Here is a 19298-nt window from a genome sequence, read left to right on the forward strand (position 1 = left end):
ACTTGGTGTACTAAGTCGCCCTTACATAGTCTTCGTAGTATTTTTTTCCGGCATACACGGTATCTTTCATCAGCTGCACAAATACAATCACTACACTACTGAGTGTACACTTTACACTGTGCAGTGTCTGGGCGAATAGCCACTTTGTAAATTTTTATCATAAGACTGATATTGATACATACAGATAGCACACGTATTTAGCGCGAAAGTTGCGGTACTTCTATGAATGATTGCCACTGCATTAAGTCTACCACAATAAAATAAGTCAACTCTTCTTTATATTTAGGGTAATTATAAGGGAGAAAAGTTAACATTTTACATCAATAGTTTATAATTTATATTAAATTTTGGCATGTATCAGCCATGCCCAATGCATGTACCTACAGACTAGAGCGCCATTAGTACCAGTACGGCGCAACGCGGCGTTTTATGGAGTTTAGCGTATAAACCCCTGAATTTGTACTTGTCGCTGGGTTGATGTAAATATAAATTACAAGAAAAGGTTGTACCGACCTCTAAATGCAATAAAAAAGTAGCTAAAGACTGACAGACATCTTGTAACATCGGATCGCTGCTCATACATCCGTTCATAAAAACGCAGTGAAGGAATAATAAGGAAACTTCGCAAACGACGCTAATCCGCACATACAACTACCACATACGTATGTACTGCTGTTTTGACCAAACAACTGCATTATGTGCTATATGAGAAACTGCTGCAGTTTTTTATCCAGCGGCGATTTACATAAAAGCAATAACTGTTATAAATTTTGTGCCCCCTTAACCGGGGTACCGGAAGTGTAAAATTACTTTCCTTTTTATTCATGCGATTACTAACAAAACGGCAGTGCAAAATTATGTACAGCGTATCGACCGTAACGTATCTGATCATGACTATATACAGTACAGTAGTTATATAGGGGGCAGAACAATGTCGGTCGAACCAATTCACGGCACTCCTGCCGTCATCCGCCTGGAGTGTGACGTTACGGCAGTACATATGGTTAAATCAGCGCGGTACATAAGCACCATGTTTAGCCAAATGTTTCAAAGTGTCTCTGGTGGGATTATGCATTTCCATGGTACTAGTATTTGATTTTCCCTTTATACAAGCGTGTACAAATGCTAAATAAACTGTCAATAACAAAACAAACTTGGTACTTGAAAACCGGCTTATTATATACATCAAAGAACGTTCACAACATTTTTATTCTCTTCAACCAGTTCCAGAGTCCAGACTAAATTATATTCAGAAGGACATCGGCTGAGCCTGCTCACAGGCTTGTTGGTGGGTCGTTCCCAGTTATTATTGGTGTATGTTCTTCTGTTTTCCGCTGGGTGAGCTATACGATGCTCCGTAACTTAGTGGTTGACCCGTGCTCATCTGGCTACCTCCCTGTTGGCCAGGTTGCCCACCTCCCTGTTGGCCAGGTTGCCCACCTCCCTGTTGACCTTGCTGACCACTTCCGGTGGTTTGGTTCTGTGCGCCACCGCCTTGTTGGCCGGGCAACGATACGCCGCTGGCCGGAATGGAATTATTGCCGGTAACGGGCGAAATCAGCGTGTTATTTTGCTGTTCGGCCTGGGGAGAAATGGGAGGCGGTGGTACATCATGCTGACTCCGGATGGCCAATGCAGCACGATTAAAAAACCGTTATTATCAGTCCAGCCAACAACATTATGTGTGCTCTACATACCTATAATAGCGTAACAATGAGCGGCATCACATGTAACACAGGAAATTCACTAATCGTGTTGTGCAATATTATAAGATTCGAGATCGCACAAAAGGATAACGCAATTCCCAAAACGGTTTACGATCTGGTATCCACAGCCAGTACTAGAGTGGGAATTGTTGCCGATTCAGCAGTACCATGATCCTCAAAGACAGGCTGTCGGCACACCGGACAGTTGCAGGAATACGTCGTCAGCCATGTTGTCAGGCAAGCTTCATGTCCAACTATAAAAAAAACTGTGTTACACAGTTTTTTTAAAACTACACTGCCTGCGCACTGTTTTCGGTACCAATATCATGAAACGTACATAATTTTAGGAATCAATTACATTTTGGCACAGCCACTTTTTATTTGGAGCGGATTATACCATTAAAATCGTTTAATTCCACATAAAAACATAAGAACATTTCACATCTTCTTTCTTCGTTTTACAACTACCGTATACGTTTTCCATAATTACAAAAATAATAGCTATGATTTCTACACCGGCATACGGCAATACAGTGACTTTACCATGTGTGCAAGGCAGGACAATCTTCAGCTCGCCCTCCGTGAAATTCTGTTGGCACGTGGGGCAGATATCGTCCGAGGGCCCGGTGATTTCGGTGCGCGGGAGCTGTTCCATTTGCCCAGCGCTGAGCGGTGTACTGCTGGCCGTCAGGCGTTGTCGCTCTTCGGCTTCCTGCGCCTGTGCAATGAGCGTGAAGATCAGGCGGCGGACGATTTCCTCGCGAGCCGCCATAACTTGCGCGACCTCTTCATCGGTTAGACGCTGATGTATCTTTACCAGAGAAACCAAAGAGAATTACTACGGCTATCATTTTTCGGTACCCGCTAGTGCTAAGCCATTTACTGTATCTGTATTTCCGCACGTTTCCAACGCAGCTCAAATTCGATTCTTTTTCACACATTACTACCGTAATCATGAGGAGCAACAGAAAAATCATCGTAAAATCAACTTCTTGGAATAGTTGCCTTACTTACTTGCTCTATATGTTAGAACAATTTAGCGTGTACTGCAAGTATTATTGGGCTTACTTGGATGGTTCTTGCGAATCGTGAAACAGCCTGCTGTTTTCGTCGCTTATCACAGGCATAGCGCATCAGAGCGAAGAGAACCCCAATAGGAATGGCTAGCGCAAGGTACGCTAAATCAGAACTCGTGCTACGTGATCTGTATCTGGAGCTCACAGTTGGATACAGCTGTATCGGTGCAGGTGTCGAATAAATGCGAGCGTAATCGGACCACGCGATATACGGACTGTAATGATACCAAACAAGTTCTCTACTGCTAAATAATATGAAAAACTAGAAAAATCGTTGGTACATTACCGGTTACCTTTCTTTCAAATTAAGGTTGGCGGTATAAAACGGTCACAAGTTTTTTGTAAAGGTAGAGTTTTACTGGTGGAAATAGGTGGCCTTATCACACAGAACACTGGTTACCTCGGAGTCAACAAGTGGAGGTAATATTGATAAGCAGGTGTTGTGCGAGTCGTCTGTGTAGCTGCTGGTCTCCTCTGTAGTCCAAAAATGTCAGTCCGATCCGGATAGACGTAACTGGATTTTCTGTTTGTGGCTGCTTCATAGGTCTGGCTTCCACTGAAGAACTCTTTATCCGTGGCGCGGGCCGGTGATGTTAAATTAAAATGAAATCTGCAAAATGCCACTGATGAGCTTCACACCCTCTTCCTGTAATATTATGTTCATTAATCCGGCTGAAATTCGACGTTTCTCGCATTCTGATCACTTTGATTTTATGGTCTGGCTTGTTCGACATTTTTTTTATTGCCAAGTGCTTGAGAAACGCAGTTTCGCGTTTTTAATGACACGATAAATTTTTTGCTTTAACGTAAGTACAGCTAAAGATGAAATACATTTTAGTATACTATGTAGTTAAAATAAGGTGCTTGATTTGTTTGGCAACTGCCAAAAAGACGGCGCTAGTAGACATCAACCAGAATGACTCGTAAGTTACGACTCGTAACTAAAACATTCTTAGTCTCGATTTGTTTATTGATACAGAACACAAAAATGTTACTTCTACTGTATAATGAATCGACATCTTGTCGAACAGATATTTTGACCGTACGTACCCGGCTAACGTTGCGAAAGAGCGATCTTTATACTGCTCCAGCAGCACTGTCTGTTGATAACTGACAAAATGCACGGGAATCCTTATTACTTTAGCCATTTTATCTGGCAGTGGAATTGGGCGGGCCGTACTCCGGGAGAGCCACGTAATCGGCTTGTCGGGATCAGAACGATTGAACGAAGCCCACTGGCGCATGGCGGACATACCGGGGTACACAATGGCCCCAACGTAACCCAGATCTTGTGCCTTGATGATTTTGGCGTAGAAACTGCCGTTATTTCTGGTCCCGTAGCCGTTGTTTCCCCAAACTGCGAATACATAACAGAAATGTTATGCGAATAATGCAGCCGGAAGAAACCCTCAGTTCTGCAGTACAAATATGAAGAGAAAACCTTGTTACTACAGTATTGTATTGTCCTCTTATTTTAAGGACTGGTTGTTTTTGTCTGCAATGAGTAACAAATCACCTGTGACACGTTTCGTACCAAAGAAAAAAAGTGGATCGTTTTTTCTCTTCTTTTCGTCACAGTAGACATCTGTATACAGGCTGTAGATACCACGTATCTGTAGTCCTATCGGTAGTCACCTGGATTCTTAGGTTTCTTAGGTTTTCTTAGGATGTATACAGGAAGTCTACAGGGCGTCTACAGGTTGTCTCTGGATGTCTTCCGCTGTACAGGCAGCCCTTAGGTTCAGCTGGATGCTCTGCCTGTATACACCGGTAGTCATCTGTCGGCAGCCCGGAGACACCACTGCAGACGTACAGTAGTAACCTGGTTTCTTAGGCTTTTTTGGATGTATACAAGGTTCTCAGGGTGTCTACAGGTTATATCTACAGATGACTACAGTGTCTATGAGGAGAAAAAAACGCTCCGGTTTTTTTCTTTGGTACGAAACGTTCCATATAAAAAAATGGGACAGAAAGGAAGGTATTTTAACAAGCACTTTTGCCCATCCATTTAAGTACTTGGCATATGTGATACAGTAAAAGTAATTCGTACATACTATGTTACAATAGGTACAAACACGCCTTTACCGACACTTTTTTACCATACAGGCTAAGTATTATGGGTTTATGTTATAGTATTATTTTATAGTATTATGTTGATAGTTATAGTATTACTGCAGCACACAATGATATAATTATTATATCACTGAATGTAGTGGGATTACCGTTTCCAGCTGGGCACTCCGTGTCATCCATTAACAATATCGTTTTTTTCCGTTGTGCTCCCCTGCGTAGGTACGAACTGAAGAGATCGCAAGCAGTGGAAGGAATGGCTATTTCCAGTACTACAAACACCTGTAAGGACACTTTATTTTCAACAACAGGTACCGTGACATTCTGCAAATTCCTAAGAATTTACCGAACGATCCACCGGAAGTTTTGCTCCGACAACGGCCTGATGATCGTCATAAATAGAGCAGATTGGGCTGGAGGATACTTCGCCAAAACGTTTTTCATAAACCTGAATTATACCGGTGCCTGGGTGTGCCAGAAGGCTGAGATAGAACAGGCAAAACTCGACACTGTAACGACGAAAACCATTCCGAAATAATGAGGCCATGATTGCCTCTGATATCTTGTAGTTAAAAATATCAGGGATAATTTACGCCCGAAAATAAGTCGCACCGATTCATGGACACTTTATCAGATACAGTAAAACTGAATAAACTATATTCTGGGAAAGTCTTCTCATTCGAAACACGTAATATATAACAGCAATGAATGAAACGTTTAATTGTAATCCGTTTAATGAAACATCCAGAGAACTCTCAATGGGAAGCACAAAGGATTGCACTCATTACGTAAACGATGTGAAACTTATAGGCATGAATCGTAACAACCAGTAATGGAATTCTATAGTTTGACCGTTGGAAGTTAATTAATCGACTACAGAGAACGCTGATGTGCGTATTTTATCGTCGCCGCACCCTGCAGCTAAATACAGCGGCAACTTTTGACACGGTTCGTCGGCACCAGCAAGGCGCCCGTGCAGATCATCCAGCCGGCGCATCTTCGGACCCATGATTCACATGCGCCCACATGCAACAGTACTTCAACTCCGCTCAACGTCTATCATTATACCGCTCACATCTGGTAGTTATCGTTTTTGTTTACACTGTAAACAGGACTACACGGCCGCTGTGGGGAAATGCAAATTCAGGTGACCTGACTGGTAATGCAGAGAGAAGGCTGTCTGATGTCATTTCATATAGATGCTCCGCTCGCAGTAAAACTTTACAGCCGTGAGCGATTGCGGGCGGGCTGGATGAGATTCTGCTTATCAAGGATAGCCGTATTAATATTCATAGGAATGATAATGGTTGCATTTGTACTTCTGGTACAAAATTTCTTGTATGTGAGGAACGGTGTTTAAACGAGTGGTTCGTGTCACGAGTGCCTATAGGTTCAATTGGTGGCGGACCGTTTTTATCTTTTAAGAACTCATTTGTGCAGTGACGATATATTTATTGGCATATACAGATAATCGGTTAGCAGTGATTGCCTTTACTGTGCTGTGTTACTGCGAGGCTGAGTGCGCTCACTATCGTACATTATGGCGTTAGAGCGGCATTTAAAGCTTCCGCTGCGTACATGGAGTTAACAGCGACGGCGACTGGTTACGCTCACCATCAGTCAGCGTGATGCACACTTAATTGGCACTTCCCACAAGGGCACATGTGCATGATTTTACTGTTAAATTAAAATACTCTCAAGTTCAAAGGGAGATAATACACAACACTCTGTCGCATGATGTTGTGGGCGAACCATGTTATCTTCGACGTTTAGCGACGATACACTGATCAAATTACGCTTTTCCTACGTTATGGAAAAAGTTCAATCGATTCTGGCTTATGTCGCTGACAAACAGTTCTTTAAAAAATTCGTAGTAATTGTTGCCTTTCTGTTCCATAAGCCACAACTATCGACAGGTTTTGCTAGATGGTTTCTGAATGCATATAAGACGGAAATTTGGTCGATTTAAGTATCATTTAATTAAAAATAATACCATACCTCAGGAAAACGATAAAACGTGCTAAACTTGCTAAATGGGCCAATCTAACCGTCTTGCAGTGAATGATACCCGCAAGACGTTTAATTTGGTCCACTCAAGCCAGTCACACGTCGCTTCATTGTCCGAACACATTGCGATATCGATTTCAAACCTTGAAAAAGGCTCCAAGAAACAGCAAAAGGTCACGAATGGATACAAAAAATGCACCCAACGAAATTTCAGCATAATCCATATTTAACATGTCCGAGAGGCAACAAACTGCCACGATAATCCGGCAAGCTACGGATTTTAGATGGTCTAATCGTAGTGGCAGATCTAGAAGAACTGCCAGAAAAGGAAACTAAATGGGTATGAAAACTATAAAGACACTTTCGCAGATTTTATACAGAAAGTGAGAAAGATGAACCGAGCGGAAGCGCTGCTAAATGATATTGAACAACCTTAACGCGTTTATTAGCATGAAGTCATTGCGAAGTTAATTGTTGTTTAGTTGCGCGCGTGATAACCGTCTTTGTGTTGAATGATAAGTCACATCGAACAACAATTTTAAGCAAAAGGCAGAATTACTAAACAATGCCAACAATCTCGGGAGCAGGTGTTATTGCTAATATCATTGATTAGATGATATATTGCTGTCAGTCAGAGACGCCTGATCACACAACTGTCATGAAGATAGAATTGTTACGGGAAAAATTATTTTTAATTATGCGTGAACTTTGGTTACTGTATCTATCTTTGGTATGCCCCGCGATGCAACCGGAAGCTATGTTGACTGTTGACAGATTGTGTTGACTAAAGGAAAGCTGCTAGTACTTACGTTAGTTACGTACAAGCACATTCGTAACAAGAGCACCGTTATAATAAAATTATCAGAAAGATAATTTTATTCTGTATATTCTGTATCGTTCCGTATATTCTGCCTGCTGCATGGGAGTTTAAGACTTTAAGTTGTACGCGTATAACTTAAACTCCCATGCAGCAGGCAGAATATACAGAACGTACATCTCCGTTACGACGTGAAATACGAGTACTAAAGAATACCCAAGAATAATAAAAGACAAGCGTGGTTTGAATTCAACACCGTGCATGTGCGTACAAGATACATACAACATTGTAATAATGTGTGTACACAATTATACGCAAATACTTCGTACTTTAATGATTTAAAAATCCTGCTTTTGTTTCATGCTTACAGCTCAAGCCACATCAAACACAGATGTAACGTATTAATAGTGTGGCGTGACGCGCCGTAGTATGGCGTAACCCGTAAATTTTTATTTTCGCTGTTTTAAGACGTCAGAAATTACGGAACAAGCTTCTACGGTGGTGGATGGGTGTCTGCGGTGAAATTTAGTCCCATCAACTCCCACGCAGCGCTAGAGCTCTTATTTATAAGTGATTCCGATTTATCTGCGATTTTTTTGCACTTCCGTGCAGCGGTGCAGCGATAACGACCACTTTTTCCGTATAAGCACACCCTTATAGATGTAAAACGTATACACAATATATGGACCGCAAAATTCGAAGAACGTTGAACAGTAATTGAATTCGAACAACATCACAAAAGCGAATGATGCGTTCAAGTTGAAAGATGAAGATAATCGCAAAAAGTATGACAAATAGGTAATAAGCCACTGAATACGTGGTGTACATGATCCAGTATTGGCACTGACTCTTTCAAGCCCGTTAAGAAATTCTATGGAGGCTCCGTATCTGAGATCAAACAAGCAGACTCCGCAATCATAACTTGATTAGTGACGATTGGCGTAGCACTTGCAACCCGAATAAAAATGTGCTCATACAGTCTCATACGTCGATATAGACTGTAAACTCCGTATTTGTGGCAGGCATATTCGCGGAGTTAACAACATCAGAATATTCAACGGCTTGCCGGCACACTGGGCAGTTTCTTGAATAGGTTGTTAGCCAAGTCGCCAGACATGCTTTATGACCAGCTAGAAAAACAAGAAAAGTGAATACATACAGTACTTGAATGCCGTTGTGAATTTCGTCATTATTCATTACTTTAACACCGACGAAACGAGCTTCGTGAAAAACCATTTTCATGACATATTTTACTAATTTTTAATGTTTAGCTGGTTCCGCAGTGCAATAAATGTGCCCAGAACAGTATCCGGAAGAATAAGGACAGCCAATAAACCTAAATATGAGCCTTACCGTGGTTGCACGGCAGAACAACTTTGAACTCGCCCTCTGTAAAATTCTGTTGACATGTAGGACACAAGTCATCCAATGCCTCGGTGGCCTCCACCTGGCCCAAACGTTCCATTTCGGCTTCCGTTAAGGGCGTGCCGTTGGCAGCTCGGTGTTCTTGTTCCGCGGCTTCTTCAGCTTCCGCTTCCGCGACGAGGCGCGCTATGAGTCTCCGTACAATGATTTCTCGAATAGCTAATATCTCGGCGATTTCCTCATCGGTTAAGCGTTGGGAACGCCGCGAATTCTGCGAATGTGTAACGAAAAACATTAGCGAAATATTAAAACTCACAAGCTAAGAGCCCACTTCAATTTGTTTCATAAAGTTAATGACGGTGGTACTCTGATCATTCCACAGAAAAGGCACGTTGGCGTTTGTTTTTGTACTGTCATGAAATTAGACGCCTGACAATTAAACAGTTTTACGGGGCTGCTCGGGCTGGTGTTCAGAACGCCAGATAATACGGTGAGAATGATCAGAATACGAGGACAGCTTACGTATTGATTGATATGCGATTTTTACCCTGAAGATCTTGCGCTGTTTTCTAACGCAGCAGCAGCACCGAATCACGAGGCCGAAGATGCCAGCTATCACCGCTAATAAAGAGTACTCCCAGCTTCCACTGTAGCTGCGTCGATAGACCCGGTACGAAGTTGCTGGGGTTGTTACCGGCGGCGTCCACCTCGAAACGACGACTTCAGACGACCTGTAATTATCAAGTAACTGCAATCATGAAGTATCTGCAATTATCATGAAATGCCGACTGTTGTGACCAATCTTTACCTCGATGCAACATCTCTGTTGTACCAATCCTGGCTATCCAAAGTACGGGATGAACTAGCAGAAATTCCGGGATATAAATTCCGGTATTGCGAAATGCTCGACCTTGTCCGGTTGATGATGTCTTTCAACTGGATGAATGCGGAAGTATTTACCCGAGAACTGGGAGTGGCGAGCGTAAAATTCAGAGTGTACCTACATTAGGCCAAACATAAAAATCGAATGCATTTTCCACCACAGCACCATACATAAAAATGTTATTCCCCCAGGGTAATCGTGAGTACTCAATCGAATAAGTTTTTAATGTACTTGTACCGGATTTGGGAAAGGTCATCCGTAAATCCAAAACGCTTCAGTTCGGCAGCTTCCATAGGGGTGACGAGGTGCACAGCGATGTTGGTCTGATTTCGAATAACAGCCATTATAGGGAAGGAATCAGGCCCGAGGAAATGGGAACATCTTTGCCAATTACTGTTTCCCGTTCGTGTGCGGTTAATAGAGGTGTTGCAATAAATGAGAACACCGTCGTAACCTTTGTTCTGCACGTTTAAAATCCTGGCAGCGAACTCGGCATCTGCGATTGAACGAAACACCAGTGTTATGAGTAGATCGGCCAAATAGTCGATCATTATAAAAACACAGCCTAACATAATTCAGTAATTTCACCTAAAAATATTGTACAAGTTAAAACTGCTGACCTGTTGAGCATTCAGTGAAATCGCTTAACAAAACAAACTGAGGAACGCTCTGATTTGTTGCATGCTGAAAATCAGCTACTCCAACCGAACTGTTGGAGTTGTTGGATTCGGAAACTATGAGGTACACCTGAAATCCAGACAATGCATTAAAAAGAAAGTAGCTTCGAAAGTGGTAGCTGAAAGAAGCATATCTATATAATATTTAAGTCCCGTAAGTAAAATCTGCGACTTACCGGACGATGCGTGTCTAGCTGTCCAGCAAGCAACTGGTAATCATTTGGTACCGTGTACACCAGTTCTTGTGATGCATTGCCGGATTCAGTTCGGTAAACTTGGATCACACAGGAAATCACATCCATTTTCAAACATAACAAAAATGTCCAGATAATTAGTGACACCGATAACTGCGCCATTATAGAGGGCGAGAAAAAGCGCTTTCGCAAATATTTTATACGACGTAGAATTTAAACGGGTACGTTACCGATGGTCTTAATCGCAAAGAATTTTGACCTAAGAAGTAATCGTGTTACTATGTTAAACCTTCCATGCGCTTGGACAATTTATGTCCACTTTTTCTCCGGAGCAGATGCAGTTACTATGATATAACATGATTTGCTTCGTAGATACGTTTATGTTCGTGTAGTGACGTACATTGTGGTTTTGTTTCGCGTAAGGCCACCCAGAGACCGCATCAGTACAATTACTGCATGAAAATAAGGCGGAAACTCTGGTCCCTACGTCAGACGTGGTGAAAAACAGAATGTTCATCATTATTACCATGTTTTTACAGTTTTACCCATTTCAGACGCCATTTCCGGTGACCAAGCCTGCCTTACCTGATTCCTGGTGCGCAAGTTCGTACAATCTATAAAGATAATCATAGATCGGGCCTATGATCATGATGTTATCCGTTACTCTACGAGTACGAAAACGGCTGTCCTTAGCCGTCGGTACACAGCGTTCATACACCATGGATAGAGATCTATTATGTACAGTCCTACTCCGTACTCAGGATTTTTGCCATGCAAAACCATTCGGCCCAGGAAATTCATGTACGCGTGCGCGTCGCCTGAAAAAGACGTGGCTTCCACGCGTGTTCATCGTCAGGATGCAGCCGTTTGTTCAAGGGTGTCCCTACGATACCGGGGCAGTCGATATGATTTTATGCGACGCTGGGCATCCCATAGTTCCGCTAAAAAAATTATTATGATATCTTGTATATTGCTGATTTTCGTAACATAGGCGTGCATGTGGCTTTTTCTCCTGATGGATCGTTGGCAAGGCGTAACGCTGAAGTACGCTTTGCTAGTAAATTGTACATGAGAAGCCCCAGTGCTGAGGCCAGGAATATTTCTGCGGCATGAATTTTATTCTTCTATAATTATGTATGCGTCATAACATAAGTTTTCCATATGCAGCTGATTATGAACGTTTAATGCATTTTACAGAATTACAACACATTGTTTGCACATGATTTCGCATTACTGTCAGAGAATTTATAACTAATCTTCATATGAGGCAAATCCATCTTGGAAGTGTCATGTAGATGCTACCATTGGTTCAGGCGCGGCAGGGTTTCGGCACAATGGGCAGTTTCGTGAATACGTAGTCAGCCACGTTGTCAAACACAGTGTATGCCCAACTGTAAAACACAAGGAATGACAAAGAGCTTGTATCTTTGGCGCAATGACAAATTAATAAAAAAAAGGTTTATCAAGTACATGATTATCATAATCTGCCTATCATTCCGTTTTGCAACTGAAATTCTGAAAATGAATTAGAAATTTACCGTGCCGGCAAGGTCGCATGACCATAGACTCTACCATACTCCAATTTTGTAGGCAGATTGGACACAAATTGTCCGTTTGCCTGGTTATATGCATTTCACAAAGTTTATGCAGCTCCTCGAAGGTCAAGTGCATGCCAGCTGCTCCGATGGGTACCGGTTCAGTTAAGAGGACTTGAGCTCAATAACCGTTCGGAGGCCTCAATAACCGTTCGCCCGACAGATTCCTGGAGCGCCCGCTCGTTGGTGTTTTCGTCACTGTTAAAGCCTGCAGTGCAAAATAACACTGAGTACGCTTAGAGCAATGGCCAACGCAATGTTTTACTTCCTTTTATTATAATCTCCAGGAGCTATTTGGAAGCGTAAAGTTCTATACAGGTAGGTAGGTAGGACGAGGAAAAAGACGCTTTTAAATGTCTACGATTGGAAAGCCGTGTTTTTCTAACGCCAAAACAACTTGACGATTTAAGCATTTAATAATATTAACTAAAAGTAAACACTAAACAGCCAAGACCGACTGCAGTTCCGCCATGCCTTGAATACTTACGGTAATTTGTTCTCGTTCCGGCGTTCTTTTGACAGGCGAGCTCTTGCTTATCCAGTACCAGATTACCCATACAAGGAGTATCGAGATAGCTCCAACTCCAAGGATTAGTAGCATTGCAGCCGTTGAAAGTTTGGAATAACGACGCTGTTGATGCAGTTGTGCTGCCGCAAGGCGCTAACGTTGTCCCACTTTAATCGTGTTTAACAACTTCATAATTTTATAACTTTCCGTATAATTAATAATTTACCGTACATCTGATCATTTGCGAATACCTAAAATAATGACACATATCGCGCACATAGTTTTGCGAGTGCGGCAAATTATTAGCACACTATTTTGCATTTTAGGACGCGTCGCAAATTGAAAGCAAAGCTGGATCCGGTATGGGTGCTCAACACTACCCGTATGGTCGTTTAAGTGAAACATTATGATAAGTGAATGAGCGATGGTCGTTTAAGTGAAACACCCGAAATAATAAATTCCATAAATCCATTTTGCTTCAGTTTTTTTCTTTGTCCAATAAAACAATATATACCCTTTACAGAGTACTTGAAATTTTTTAAATAGCTTGAACCGTTTTTTTGCTATTGCATCGTAAAGAAATCAGTGACGACAGCGTTTTAGCCACGCCAAATGAGCCACTGCACCACGGTCAGATAACTACAGTCAGACCACCTGTGCGGCTGTTAATTCTGTTCAGTTACTTAAATTTAAGTTTACTTCAGTTTTTTACTTCATTTCTTCGAAGCTGGTGTCTTTGAACTGAATTCGATTTTGTCCAAATCAACTTCTGTCACGGACCTCACGGTGATCCCGCAGCCGCCCATGTATGGTGGTTACTGCAATTATCTGAGCGTAGTGCGGTGGCTCATGTGGCGTGGCTAAAGCGCTTTCGTCACTGATTTCTTTACGACGCAATTGCAAAAGAACGGTTCAAGCTATATTAAAAATTTAAAGTACTCTGTAAAGGGTACGTCCTGTTTAACTGGATGAAAAAAAAATCCAAAGGAAAATCGGTTTGTGCAAAATGATATTTCAGGTGTTTCATTTAAACGACCATCGTCCATTCACTTATCATAGTGTTTGACTTAAACGACCGTACGAGTAGGAGGCAAACCGCATCCGTGGGCACCCTCACAGAGGTTCGATCAATGAATCAGGATCAGCTCACTTTTAAATTGAGAAGTGCCCTTTGTCTTCTTATCCGCCGCCGCTACCGTATTCATTATGGAATAACTCACCAGTCACCTGTTTATTATAAAATTAATTTGGAAAAACGCGTGCAAGGATATACGATATTACGGTATCCCCGACGATTCGTTGGCCAATCGCAATTAAAAACGAAATATCGAAAACTCAGGATGTAGTGTGGATTCTGCAAGGATATTAGTGATCACGCTGATCGTTTAACAGGCCTAAAGGATAAAATTTCACTGTTGTGTTATGTACCGTGTCAGAGTGTTGTGCATAGTGCACAGGATATTGGCACGGACGCCTTACCATCATGGCTCGGCTTGCCATTTTTGCCATCCTGCACACACGCCAAAGCGTGTTTTGCCATTCGAGTGCCAGCATCGGAATCGACAACATCGATTCCTCTTGAGCTCTCTGATTTCATGCCCTTTTTCCCTTTAGATTTGTTTTGGTTGTCACCTTTCTAGTCTTTATTTCAAGGAAATAAAGTGATCTTTCGAGGAGTTGCGGTTTTGTTGTGTTTTCTCTATGCAGCGTGAGCGCTTCTCCGAGATGGTGGAGATGCCTTAAGATCCCTGTCATTCCCTCAGTTTTTTAGCTTTTGCACTCGATAACGGCGTACTCTCATACACGCCGTGACACGGAAGTTTCCTCTCCTTCAGTGGAGACCTCAGTCCACCAGCGATAGCCAGCAACGAACAGCAGAAGTAGGAGAATCCTCCCACAGAACCGAAGCACGGAGCGTCGCTGGTTCGGAAGGCACGCGGCCGCCAGCAAGGAGAAGAACCGAGGATCGCGTAAACCAGCGGTAGGCCAACAATCCTCAGCTTATAGGATTATTTCCTATCTCTTCTTTCTGAAATTATCAGACCAATTTCTATTTCATAAGTGAAGCGATTGCTTTTGAAAACGGGGAAGAAGACGATCGATCGATCGTTTCGTTATCAATACAGATACTCTTTAATGAAAATGAAGAAGGTTTTAGTTGTTGTAGTGGACGGCAGCGTCGTCAGAGTTATCGTGACCGATATCCAGACAGTCTATCTAGACGATATCCTATAGTAGAAGAAGGAACGATCGTTCCACATTGAGATTGTTATTCAATTATTCGTGTTATTCCACAGTGGAAGTATGTTCGTAACGGAGCGATGGCTCAACGGAACGGATTTCCCCGATTCTGTCTGAAAGTTATGTCAAGGAACTAGTTGATCCCTATCAGCGATAGCCGTTCTTTTGTGTAAGCATCGCCGCAGAGCAGCTCAATAGAATTGCGTGGAGTAGGCCATTCATAGCCGCCTAGGCCAATTTTCAAAAATCGCACCAAGTGTAAGCTGCAAAGCAGCAATGGAAAGCCTTTAAAATTAGCCTTGAGTTCGAATACGACTATTACCGTTTGGCATTCATAGGCCTCGATGAAAATAATACCGTAATTAACGGCATAATGCCCGTAAATCGTTCACCAGTAAGGAAACAACCAGCTATTGATCGGTTGAAACAGGGCGTAGAAGACGTCTTAAAATCGGCTAGCAAAGTGCTGAAAGGAATTACCGACGATCCAGCAAAGGCTGGTACGAGTGGCGTGGCACAGCCGGACAAAGTCACTCGCAGTAAAACAAATCAGTTGAAGGAGGCAGGTGTGGAAATTACCCACAAAGTCCTCCAAGATAAAACCCGTAAACCGCGTAAAGCGACCGTAATGGATCAAGGAGATAATCTCCTCGATACACCAGTAATGGAGCCGCCTGATCAGTTGTTTTTCAGGCCGCTAACGCCAGACAAAGTTAGACAAGTTAATCTCGATAATCGGGAAGAGGAACGCGCGCCCGCGCCAGAACGGTCTGAAAGTACTACAGAATCAACGGCCACAACGGGGTCGTTTTCTCAAGTAAGCGAGAGTGAACTTAACAAGTCCGCAACGGCGGATGAAGAAGAGGAACCTGTGACAGTGATACCGACTACCTTGCGTAAAACGCAATCGTATACAGCCAACTTGAACGAATTGTTAAATTCTGCGGCTAAGCCGGCAACAGGTTCCACTATTGTGGAACTGAAACAAGCGACCGAAACTATTTCGGCAAATCAAGTAGCAATTAAAGATTTGCAAAGAAAATTGGAAGTAGCTGAGGACGAAGTCCAACATCATAAGAACCAGTACAAACACGCACATAGTTCTTTTAAGAACATGGAAAAGATCGTATTGGGCTTACGAGCCTTAATAGGTGAGAAAGATGCGGCGATTGCCGGATTGAAAGAAAAAGCAGATGAATTATGCAGTAAGAATGCCGATCTAAACCAGCAATTAGCTGAAAAAGATATAGCCTTGGATCAGACCTGGAAGGAACACCAAAGGATGAAAACTGATAATTTTCACCAAAAAGGGGAAATTTCCCATCTCCAGTCTATGTTGCACGAGAGCCAGACCGAACATAGATCCCTAATTAGGAAATTTAATTCACTAGCAAAAGACTACCGAGTATTATATGACCGGCAAATGAACCCGGAAGCCGTGGAATACGGCGAGCGACCGCTCAGCAGGGCATATGCCGCCAATACTGAAGCAGAATCATCCCGTGTCCAGCATACACCCTCGGCAATGAACGAGAATAGTTCCCGGAAAATGCCGAGTACTGACAAACAGCAGTTTATCCGCAGTATTTTGCGGGAGGAGATTCAGCGAGCAGGCATCGGACAAAGCAGGACCGTAAGTCCTGTGAGAAAATCGGATTTGGCTGAAGTGATGCGACAGCCCGTACCGCGTCCCAGCTACAATGGTAGCAAGGAGGACATCGATAGTTTCATAATAAAATTTGATCACGCAGCCACCGCAAATCGGTGGACTACAGATGAAAGGAAAATTACGGAATTGGCATACTGCCTTAAAGATAAAGCCATTGTATGGTACAATGGGCTGATTACTTCCAACGCTGCACCCACCACGTATCGTGAGTGGAAACAGCAATTAATCGCCCGATTTGGCGATTCAAAACGTTCTGTTAATGCGTTAGCAGAGCTAACAAACCGTAATTACCGACCTGGCCAGGAAACCCTGGAGAGTTACTACCAGGCCATGATGACTCTGCGCGATCGCGCTGGGTTTGAAGGTACACCGGAACAATTCGTATCGTTCCTAATGCGTGGGTTGAAATCGCATGAAAAACTCGATGACAAAATGGAAGTTATGCGACCGGATACTCCCGAGAGATTTCTCGAAATACTGCGATATTTGTCATCGAATAATCCGGAAAAATATGTTATTCCGATCAGTAACGTCCGACGTAAACAAGAGAGAGATACCGATGTAGTCACTGTGCGAACAGCACAAGTACAACCGAAGTCATACGCGGCAGCAGCAGCCAGCCCGCCGCGGCCAAGTAGTAAAAACAATGGAAAACCGAGTTACGGTAATCGTAACAATAATAATAATAATATTCGTAGTAATATCAGCAAAGCTGAGAGTAACGACAGCCGAATTAACCAGGACGATAATCGCGCACCGTATCGTAAGGAACAATGGGCAAACAACATTAACAGAATACAGGAAGTGACCGATCGGTCACCGGGCCTTGCAGAAAACCTTGCGTGGTAATAGAGTGGTGAAGTACTGCCAGCACTGTGATTTGTGCGGGCATTACTTCCGAGAGTGCCAGTTCCGCGATAAGCCGCGATGCGAGAATCCTACATATCTCGCTTATCACGATCCAGAGACTGGAAATCGGCGATATGCCGCCGATTTCTATCAGCGCCGTAGTGGCAGTCAGTCGGGAAGCGAACCTAATTCGCCGGCTAGACAGAGAAGTAATTCCCGGCAAAGTATCGGCCCGGCGGAAGATCGGATACGTCCGACTCCAGGATCACCGTTACCGGATAATAATCCGTTTTCGGGTTTGGCTGATCAGGAAAACGAGGAAGGGCGGTAAATTCCGGCTTTACCGACCCGATTCCGCCCAAACCGCCGGACAAAATCGAAACAGTTACAATCAACGGATTGCGCATCGTTGAACCCGATGAATCATCGGATAGTAGCAATGCTACTATTAACTTTTGTATTGCTGTAATCAATTACACTGAACCTAGACGCGCATATCCACTAATGTTGAATGCAACTATAAACGGGCGCGAAGCTCCAGTAATGATAGACACAGGAGCAGAAACATCGTTAATCTCTAGCGAATTTGCTACAGAAATATGCGCTGCGAAAATTCCTCTAACTAAGTCTCTGCATATTCGCGGTATTGGCGGGGTGCGCGGCTTTTTGGTAACGCATTACTGCCGGATAATTATTAAAATACGCGACTTTGAAGCCATCCATTCGGTTTATATTAAACCGACGACCGACGAAATTAAAGTCTTGCTAGGTCAGGACTTCCTGCAGCATGCTTTCTATGCAGTACGGAACAATAAATTGCGTTATTTGGAGTATCAACCGGATGGAAAACCAGGCCCGCTAATAATAAGTGAATCGGTGTCGCCTGTTATTCAGACGATAAACACCGTAGTGGAAGAAGTCTTCCCGATACCCGTGGCAACGGGAGAAATTACTGGTGAACCAGTAGAATCGGCACGAGAGGCCGTACAAGAAGAAACCGTACCAATAGGGAGCGAAGTCTTCCCGATACCCGTGGCAAATGCCACAATAAACAAATCAGAAGAGTATATTAACCGTAAGTCGGTGCTAAAAAAATCACCAAGAATCAGGCTAGTAGCGAAAGCTACCTTTCGGCGCCTTTGGGCAGAGTACAGAGTACTCGTAAAAGAAATACAGGAATTAATTAAGGCTAAAGAGGATGGTACAAATATAATGTACCTGTTTATGGATGATGAAATACCGGTACCCGGTATCGACTCTGCGAAAGCAGGAGAAATCGTAGCTAATCTTGCGAAGCAATACAAAGCGGAATATAACGCGTTAGAAGAGAAACAGAAATATCTGAACGAAATATTTAAATATCTTAAATTACCACTACCGTACGTACTATGGACACCTTTGCGCGTATTGGCGCAATTAGAACGGCGTAAGCTACCAGTATTGCCTTACCAGTTGAACGAGTGTAAACCGCTCAACAATTACGCTAATGAATCGGTTGTAAAAACCGTAGCGAACCATAATCGGTCAGTCAGTTTTGCGCCAATGGCGCGGGTAGTTGAATTTTTAAAAGACGATCCGTCTATCGTAGTGAGGAATACTCTCGATACTGCCGCTACTAACGAAACTAATAATAATAATTTA

General features: G+C 42.9%; 2 protein-coding genes across 2 annotated transcripts; both read right to left on the bottom strand.

The window, feature by feature from the left end:
- Nucleotides 1–1120: 1120 nt before the first annotated feature.
- On the bottom strand, nt 1121–5839 carry LOC129589834 (uncharacterized). The gene is made up of 7 exons (XM_055484721.1): nt 5199–5839; nt 5005–5134; nt 3833–4139; nt 3183–3392; nt 2775–2997; nt 2250–2517; nt 1121–1960 (listed from the first exon to the last, which is right to left on the bottom strand). The coding sequence occupies exons 1-7, from the start codon at nt 5397–5399 to the stop codon at nt 1815–1817; spliced, it is 1485 nt and encodes a 494-aa protein (XP_055340696.1). The 5' UTR covers nt 5400–5839; the 3' UTR covers nt 1121–1814.
- A 2460-nt stretch (nt 5840–8299) lies between these two features.
- On the bottom strand, nt 8300–11109 carry LOC129589863 (uncharacterized). Its single transcript, XM_055484758.1, has 7 exons — nt 10778–11109; nt 10545–10671; nt 10162–10420; nt 9850–10041; nt 9589–9772; nt 9030–9312; nt 8300–8806 (listed from the first exon to the last, which is right to left on the bottom strand). Exons 1-7 carry the CDS (start codon nt 10955–10957, stop codon nt 8658–8660), a joined length of 1374 nt encoding a protein of 457 aa, XP_055340733.1. The 5' UTR covers nt 10958–11109; the 3' UTR covers nt 8300–8657.
- Between the last annotated feature and the right edge of the window lie 8189 nt (nt 11110–19298).

This window comes from Paramacrobiotus metropolitanus, unplaced genomic scaffold (assembly GCF_019649055.1).
Source record: "Paramacrobiotus metropolitanus isolate TYO unplaced genomic scaffold, Prichtersi_v1.0 Parri_scaffold0000037, whole genome shotgun sequence".
NCBI classification, from domain to species: Eukaryota; Metazoa; Tardigrada; class Eutardigrada; order Parachela; family Macrobiotidae; genus Paramacrobiotus; species Paramacrobiotus metropolitanus.